This window comes from Lactuca virosa, chromosome 5 (genome assembly GCF_052849685.1).
Source record: "Lactuca virosa cultivar CGN04683 chromosome 5, Lactuca_virosa_CGN04683_v6, whole genome shotgun sequence".
Lineage (NCBI taxonomy): Eukaryota > Viridiplantae > Streptophyta > Magnoliopsida > Asterales > Asteraceae > Lactuca > Lactuca virosa.
The window spans coordinates 430,993,006-431,002,161 of NC_136430.1; the positions used below are offsets into that span (position 1 = coordinate 430,993,006).

The 9,156-nt window shown below is 33.0% G+C and overlaps 1 protein-coding gene across 2 annotated transcripts; it reads left to right on the forward strand.

Moving 5' to 3' along the window:
* The first annotated feature begins 1,805 nt into the window (after positions 1-1,805).
* LOC145113253 (phosphoinositide phospholipase C 2-like) lies at positions 1,806-5,124 on the forward strand. Of its 2 annotated transcripts, XM_079049365.1 has the most exons (6): positions 1,807-1,944; positions 2,106-2,455; positions 3,018-3,350; positions 3,429-3,892; positions 4,284-4,641; positions 4,725-5,124. In XM_079049365.1, the coding sequence occupies exons 2-6, from the start codon at positions 2,138-2,140 to the stop codon at positions 5,028-5,030; spliced, it is 1,779 nt and encodes a 592-aa protein (XP_078905491.1). In that variant the 5' UTR covers positions 1,807-1,944; positions 2,106-2,137; the 3' UTR covers positions 5,031-5,124. The 2 variants fall into 2 exon arrangements, with proteins under 2 accessions (XP_078905489.1, XP_078905491.1); XM_079049363.1 differs by having other exon boundaries at positions 1,806-2,455.
* Positions 5,125-9,156: the final 4,032 nt, after the last annotated feature.

A 9,156-nucleotide genomic window follows, 5' to 3' on the forward strand; every position in this document is an offset into this window, starting at 1 on the left:
TGGTGGTAGTCTAAAGACATTGAAAGTGCTTTGTTGTGTTTGGAGAACTAGTCTTTGGAGGATTCCAAATGTCGAAACTCTTAGAGTAAGAGGTTTCGACATTCAAACTTTTTGTGCAAGATTTGTCATGGTGATACGGATTCGGTGAGCTATGTTTTGGTGAAGCGTGGTTTAGCAATCAAAGCTAGAGAGTGGATTTTCAAATGGTGTGGAATTCCTGCAACAGTTTTCCGGTGTGGTGGAGTTCCTTGATTTTGCTACGAATTAGGGAAATTGTCTTAGGAAATGCAAAGTCATCACTTCAATCTTTTACCGTTTACAGTGGTGCATATAGAATACGAAAAACAAGAAGGTTTTTAATAATCTTATCTCTTCCCCTGCATTGATTGTGGATGGTGTAGTTTTGTTGTCATTTGCATGTAAATTGTTTCCTTGTTTTTCGCCCTCATTCTAGTTTATTGTTAGTCGGGGGTGCTTTTTATATATACCTCTTTGTTGAAAAAAAATGTTATCATGTATTGTCAATGCCTAAAAAATTTATAATTGTTTCATGACTCATGAGTCATCGTGAAGTATTAGTTCCAACAGTGGCGAATCTAGAACAAAATATCATGTGGTTCTCAAATTAATTGAAGTCGATAAAAAAATCAACAACACTTGTGATGGGTGGGTCGGTTCGGGTCGGGTCGTGTACGATTTAAAGAAATATAACTGAAAAAACCGATCAGCCACCACCAATTAAAATTTTTAAAAAAACCGACTGAAATATAATTGAAAAAACCGAACGATTTAATGAAAAATTAGTTGATTATTAATGCATTGATACCTTATTGTTTTATAAAAACTATATATTATATTTAACCCTATATATTTAACAGTACAAATGCCCCATATAACTTATTTTTTGCTCCTTTTAAAATGATTTTTTAAGACATTTTAAAAACAAACTCAATGTAGATCCTCTATTTTTTCTTTAAGGTAGTTCTTAATTTTTATGGTATATATATTATAAATGAAATTCAAATTTTTGGTAGGTTCTAGGACCTACCTTCTCATATGTTAGCTACGCCCTTGAGTTCCAACCAAAAGAGCCAGTTTAGTTTACAGTTATCGTTGTGGTTGGCCCCAACCCTATTACATGCGGTGGCCTGTGCTGCGAAGCGGAACTGATGAGAAATTCTAGTTCATTATCACCATATCCCGTTATGTACAAATTCTCCAACAAAGGTCACTTATAAGCGATTCTAATGCTTACAATATAAGTAATATATCCATAAACGAAAAGGACATCAATGGATTATTTCAATATGATGAACCCTTATTAAAATTTATTTATTTATTCCAACATCTATGGTCCATTATTGTCGTATCCGCCAAACACCACCTGGCAAAATAGGACATTCATAATTGTTGTCCTTTTGGTTCATAAAATTCAGTTCACACCTAATGACCTCCTAATATATATCAAATAAAATATTTTTATTCAGATAGAAGATACAAGGGGCTTTCCATTAAGTTGGTTTTAGATTGTTCACTTTTGACTGTTTCTTTCTTCTTCTTTTTTTTAATAAATTTCATGCGGTATTTTCTAATTCCGAACATAGGTTTAGTTTTAATATCTTTTAAAAACACATTTTTATATTAATCACCGTAAATACAAGCTAAATCAAATAAAAATAAAAATATGGATTGTAAAGAATACTTTAAAAAAAATGAATAAGAAAAGGCGGGAAGCGCATTCGTCAACTCCCATTTATATCATTAAATAAGACCAAACCCTGGCATCAAGACATCAACTACAAACAGATGTCTCTCTCTCTACCAAAGGCACTAACTATTATACTATATAAAACCCCACAGGTTTCACACCCATCAACACATACACACACTAAATTCTCTCTCCATCCTCGTTCCCATGTGAAATCAATGCTTGTTTCAGTGCGTGTATGCTTCGTCTAAACTTCAATCTTCAACGATTCTCATTATTTTTTTATTTTCTCTCAGATTTATATAGATATAATAATGTATACATGTGAAGTACGAGATTCACGTTGAAGTACACAACCACTTTATCTCTTATAAGTCATAACCACTCGATTGAACAGATCTAAAGAAAGGAAGTCAAAGGGAAAGGGCAATGGGGAGTTACAGAGTATGTTGTTGCTTTACTAGAAAGTTTAAGGTGACTGAAGCCGATCCGCCGCCTGATGTAAAAGAGGCGTTCGGAAAATACTCCGACGACGGGATCCATATGACTGCCGATCAACTGCGACGGTTTATTGAGGAGTGCCAGGGCGGCGATGGTGTCTCCATTTCAGATGTTGAGCGTATAGTGGAGCAGGTTCTTCACAAAAGGCACCCAATTACTTCGTTAATTAACAGGAAAACTTTTACTATAGAGGATTTTCATCATTATCTCTTCAACTCCGACCTTAATCCTCCAATTATTTCTCAGGTATCTTCCGATATTCAACTTCTAAATTGACATGAACAAAGCAAAAGAGATGAGGAATATTCATGTTGAATATTTAACAAGTCGGTTTTACCTTTTACTATTTTGGAAAAGGTCTAATGTTAATAGTTGATTGTGACCTAGATCGATTTAGGAATACTTGATTGTTAAGGTTATAACTTATAACTATAAGTCAAACCAACAGTTGTGGTACCATTGAATTTTCCACTTCTGGTTCATCTGAATCTATTTGAAAGAAATCATGTATATTCTCGAATTGGGAAAATATAACACATGTATGATGTAACTTATTTATTCATAATTATGTCATCCAATCAACCAGAAAAAGAAGAGGATAGCAGATAAAGTAGTAACTTAATTGCCTGATTTTGTTCATATTTAGGCATGTGATAGTAGCTTATGGTACCCCACTGCCCACTACAAGAAATGAGTGTTCCTTTTTTTTTTTTTTTGAAGTATTATTATTACCGATGATGCCACTTTACTACTATTTTTGGTATAAATGAATTGCCACATGTTTATAAATGGCTTTTTCCAATGATAGATTCACCAAGATATGAATGCTCCATTGTCCCATTATTTCATCTACACGGGTCACAATTCGTATTTGACTGGAAACCAGCTAAGTAGCCCTTGCAGTGATGTCCCAATCATCAAAGCATTGAAACGAGGTGTGAGAGTAATCGAACTTGATTTATGGCCAAATTCATCTAAAGATAATGTTCATGTTCTTCATGGAAGGACCCTAACAACACCTGTGGAACTCATAAGATGCTTGAGATCTATCAAAGAACATGCTTTCACAGCTTCTCCTTATCCAGTCATCATAACACTCGAAGATCATCTTACCCCTGATCTTCAAGCCAAGGTGGCTCAGGTAAATATATTATATGCTTAATCCTTCCTTTTTTGTGAATTTTAATATTGTTAATGCTTTCATGCTCTTTTTTGCTAGATGGTTACTGATACATTCGGGGAGATGCTATTTTGCCATAACTCAGGTCAAATGAAAGAATTACCAACGCCTGAAAGTTTGAAGTATAGGATTTTAATTTCAACGAAACCTCCAAAGGAGTACCTTGAAGCTGAGGAGGACAAGAGAACGAAATCACAGAGAGTTAAAGATAGTGGTGAAGATGATGTTTGGGGTGAGGAGCCCTCACGAGCCATAGCATATAAAGACAAGAACGATAAGTATGAAAGTGATGAAAGTTTCATTGATCATGATGCTGAAGATTATGATTTAAAGAGAACGGATTCATGTCCTGCTTACAAGAGTTTGATTGCTATTCATGCTGGTAAACCCAAAGGTGGACTTATGGAGGCACTGGAAGTCGAAAAGGATAAAGTTAGACGCTTAAGTTTGTCCGAACAGGGGTTGGAAAAAGCTGCAGAACACCATGAACAACAAATAGTGAGGTAACTATCTGTTGGGAAAATGGTCTCAAAAATTCCCAAAGGCCCAATAAAAAATAGTAATATACATGGAAAACTCTAAAACCGGAGAAAAACCACAAACATCTGGACGACGGAAAAATTCATTATATAACAAAATTATTACAATCACAAAGACTAATCTCTTAAACAAAACCACAATTACATTCACAATCTAAAGAGCGGAATGTCACGGGATGACTCAAGCGACTAGTCTATCTCGTGTGCCACTTAGCTTTTCTCCGATTAAGTCAGGCTAACTTCGATGAATAAAGAAAAGAAATTAATTAAAGTATATTTGATTGGAGACGCATGAAACCAAATCCTTGGACTTCTTTTATAGGCATGGACATAATGATGTTTTTCTTGATTTTAGGTTTACCCAGAAGAACATTCTTAGGATATATCCGAAAGGCACTCGTTTTACCTCGTCCAACTACAAGCCACTAGTGGGCTGGCTACACGGAGCTCAGATGGTTGCATTTAACATGCAGGGATACGGACGATCCCTTTGGTTAATGCATGGAATGTTTAGAGCAAACGGAGGATGTGGGTATGTGAAAAAACCAGATTTTCTAATGACAAGTGGACCCAACAACGAGGTATTCGATCCCAAAGCAAAGCTTCAAGTGAAAACAACTTTAAAGGTGAAAATCTACATGGGAGATGGATGGCATCTGGATTTCAAGCAAACTCATTTCGATACATACTCACCACCAGATTTCTACACAAGGGTAACAACTAATAATTAACAATTCCACAACAACACAACCCGACTTCATATTTATATTTGTAATTTTGTAATGAAAATTGTTAGGTTGGTATATCGGGAGCACCTGGTGATGAAGTGATGAGAAAGACAAAGCCAATGGAAGACAACTGGACGCCTGTTTGGAATGAAGAATTTGTGTTTCCATTGACGCTTCCTGAAATAGCTTTACTTCGAATTGAAGTTCATGAATATGATATGTCTGAGAAAGACGATTTTGCTGGCCAAATTTGTCTTCCTGTTTCTGAGTTGAGGCCGGGAATCCGTGCGGTTCTTTTGTGCAACCGCAAAGGCGATCCGTACACCTCTGCAAGACTACTGATGCGGTTTGAGTTTGTACCCAATGAGTCCTAAAATCCCACGACTTTGTAATTTAATCCTACGGAATAAAATCTTTTTGCATTTTCAAATAAGGGTAATCTATAATGAGAAGAATATGATTTTCGTATATTGTCCAAATAAGCCCAATCAAGCCCAATGAATAAGTACTTGTAGCCTTGGAGGCTGGAGCCCAGTTCAGGTCCAGCCCATCCTACATTATCAAAATGGTATTGGTAGATTTGGGATTTCAATTTTTTTCTTTAAATTGGGACTTCGAAGTTCGAACATTTTCTTTTTAGTTATTAGACTATAACCATGAGTGATCAAACACCACAAGTTCAAAGAATGAGACAAAAAAAAATAATAACTTAAAAAAAATGAAAATTGAAAAAGACGACTTGTTCCTTTCCCCTCCCATTCTTCACCAAATTTGGGGGCTCACCGCTCACCTATGTGACATTTGGCATCTTTTAGATGTTATTCTTTTTGTATAGAATTTATATTGTATTTATTTAATAACTTTTATAAAAAAACTTAATACTAAGTTTTTTAATTTATTCTCTATAAAGGTAATGTAGAAGTAGTTGTATATGTTTTTATAATAAAAACAATAAGATGTTTGTTTATTTTAAAGTAAAATAATGTTTATATTTTTTTTATAAAATAAAATACAATATATTATATTTTAAATAGATTGAAAATCATTATAAAATATATATTTTTAATAAAAGCCTGAGTTAGGTTGGTTGCTAATGAAATATAAAAAAAATCAGGTTGAATTGATTTATGTAAATTGATGAAAATTAATTTTTTAATCATTTATTGGATTGGATTAGATTACGATAAGATAGTATTATATATAGTTTCAACTTTTATATGATATGAGTATTGAATCATGGAAGTAGCTAACAACCATTTAACTTTCACACTAATTAATACATTTGAAAACCTAAAAAAAAATAGTCTAGATGAATATGACTTTAGGAATAAGCCAGTGACTTAATAGTGAAAAATTTGATTATATGTTTTTTTAGGGCGACTTGTGTTTTCTAAAAAGACAAACAGTCTACTTAGTGAAGTAGATATGATTGATGAATGTCCATCCAGTGACTTTGTATCAGGGCCGGCCCTAGAGGGTGGGCAAGTTGGGCGACCGCCCCGGGCCTTGCCAAATCTCGGGGCCCCAAATAGTTTTAAAATGATAAATACTATACGTCTCCCAAAAATAACCAAAGGTGCTTGTAGTTCATCTGGTTTGAAGCGCAGGAATGGTTGTGGTTGTTGATCGTGTTCGAACCTTGTACTACTCCCAGAAGAGGTCCTTTTTTTATATATATTTATTTAACTAAATGTTAAGGCCCCCTAAAAATGCAACGTGGAGCCACTAAAATGCGAAGAAATCACCCACATCAAAAATTGTTGAAATTCCATGTGTGTAAACATATCCTTTTTCTTTTTTTTTTCTTTTTTTTCTCAAAAGTGCACTCTACAAATATATCCTATCAAAACTTTCGATTCAACAACAAAATTTCCTATTATGTTGTACAAATTCAAATGGAAAGATCATAAAAAATAATGAAGGGAATATTATTAGTTCATGTCTTCTGAAAGGAGATTAAATTCTTATTCAACAACAAAACATTATTTTTTTTGTGAACCTTTGCGCGTGGTTGATTTAATCAATTAGATTATGCTAGGTTTAGGTTTTCTTCTATAAGGTGATTTTTACGAGATTTTTTTATTTTATTTTGTTTTATCGTATTAACTTTATTTGTTATACGATTAGTATTTAATCACAACATGCGATGCATCGGAGAACTCATTTGCAAAGTGGACTACAATTTATAAAAATAAAGTTTCGGTCCAAACAATTATGTATGAGGGAGTAAATAATAATTAAGAATTTATATTAATAAATATGAAAACTATAAAAACAAAGTTTGTAAGGGATCAAAGACAATTTTAAAAAATTGTACTAAGTTTTTAAATTTAACAAAATTTTCCGAGGTGTGGCAGTGAAGGGCCTCAAATTTTATTTTGCCTCGGGCCTCAAATCGTCTTGGACCGGCACTGCTTTGTATATGTTCGTTTGGTTTTAGACGTTTCCTATTTTATACACATTTTGGTTCCAAAGCTAAGGAATATAATCACCAAGAATAATAATATAATTGCAAGAGGATATGGGGAGTGAGTACGCATCAAAACACAAGAGAAAAAGAAAAAACATAGTGTTTGGAGGAATAAATTTAAAGAGAGTTTGGATTTGACCAAACTTTACAAATAAAGGGTAGCTTTTGGAAAAAAAGATTGTCAAAGTGGAAGATTGAATAAGATTCATATATCTTTATTACTATTAAGATCTTGAATGATTCCCACACCACAAACAGAAAGGACAACTATACACTAGTAATAACGATGGGAAATTTACCTTTACATGTATCAAACCAAAGGGTATAAATGTCATTTCATCCTCCGCTCTTCATGTTTTCAATAGACAAGTATAGTAGTAACACTTCCTGATATACCTTTTCTTACTTTCCAGTGTCCACAAAGACCAAAAAAGCCATATTCAAAAGAGCCAATTTTTATCAATTCTTTATAGCTTTATAGTTTGTACAATTCTAACACATTCAAGTAATGACATGTTAGTAATATTATCGATATAAAAATGAATGTAAGTATACAAGTTTTGTACAAAAGGAATGATAAATGAAATTTGAACTTTTATTTACAAAAAAATAAATAAATAAATAAATAAGAATATCATATACAATACCAAGAAATAGAATGAGAAAAATATGAAGATTGATGAGACAGCCTACTAAATAAAATCATCTCCTCATTAAATCTATTAAATTATAAACAAACACCACCGTTTAGAAACATTTCAACTAGACCTGGCAATGGGGCGGGTTTGGAGCGAATCGACCTTGATCCAAACCCTTTTAACAAATTCCAAAATCTAATCCAAACCCGCTCCGTAACCCGCAGAGTTTTGAATAATCAAACTCATACCCTTATCCACCGAATCAGTAGATATCCAAACTCGCCACGTAACCCGTAGGTTTTTTGAATAATCAAACACATTTTACTTAAATCATAAAATCACATTTATTAAATAAAACAAATGTTGATTTAGAAAACACATTATGTACTCGAACACTTTCGATTGGAATTAAAATCATTATTGTAGTTACTTCTGATTGGTTTTTGACCGTCGATTGCATTGATAGAGAATAGGAATTACAAACTTTCTTCCGGTTGATAAATAAATTTATTGATTTATAAATGAAATTTGTGATTACATGATGAAATATAAATGAAATGACATCATGATTTTTGGGAGAAGACTGAAAGTCTAGAAGTTGAGTCTTCGAGTCATATGTAAAAACAGTTTAGTTTTGGCATTTTCTCTTTGGACATTCTATTGGAATTTAAATTAACTTTAGGCAGTATAAACTATAAATGTATGATTCTAAAATTTATATGAGGCGGGTTATAAATGGAGCGGATTGGTGATGATCCATACCCGACCTTTTTAATAAAAGGGTTAGCGGGTATGGGTCGTTAACGGGTAAACGGATCAAAAACTATGCTCCAAACCCGTATAATTGTTAAGGGTTTAGATCGGATAAGGGTCAAAACCCGTTCCATTGTGAGGCCTAATTTCAACATACATTTAATAATGGTTATTTCTTGTCAAAGTTATATCTTAAAAAGTTAGGTAATTATCATAAACAAACATTTCATTTCGGTTCAAACATCATATCGAATGACTCAAACTGTTTAAAAATAGTGTTGACCAATTCTGTAAAACTAAAATGAACTAACCGATCTTTTATTATTAAAAATGTCAAATCAATCCTTAAACGATCCAAAATCCTTATCGTCGAGTTACTAATATTATCCAAATATATGGATAATCATAAAAACACATTGATTTTGACTAAATCATTTGATCATATACAACAAGGATAACTACACCAATACTTTTACAAATTATTTCTATTTTTAAATTTTAAATGTCTAAAAGCTTTTCCAACAACAAAATGATGATTTTAACGTCAAAATGGTAATTGAATTTCAGCCGATCTTTAAAGTGATAGTTTTTAAATAGTTTCATACTTGATAACCAACTCCAGTGGTCCACTAAAATAAA

What these genes read in the sequence shown, in the direction of transcription:
- LOC145113253 (XM_079049363.1), top strand. Translation starts at nt 2,138, where the DNA reads ATGGGGAGTTACAGAGTATGTTGTTGCTTTACTAGAAAGTTTAAGGTG. An exon ending in CATGAACAACAAATAGTGAG is followed by an intron (nt 3,893 to 4,283) that starts GTAACTATCTGT and finishes TCTTGATTTTAG; the next exon opens with GTTTACCCAGAAGAACATTC. An exon ending in CACCAGATTTCTACACAAGG is followed by an intron (nt 4,642 to 4,724) that starts GTAACAACTAAT and finishes GAAAATTGTTAG; the next exon opens with GTTGGTATATCGGGAGCACC.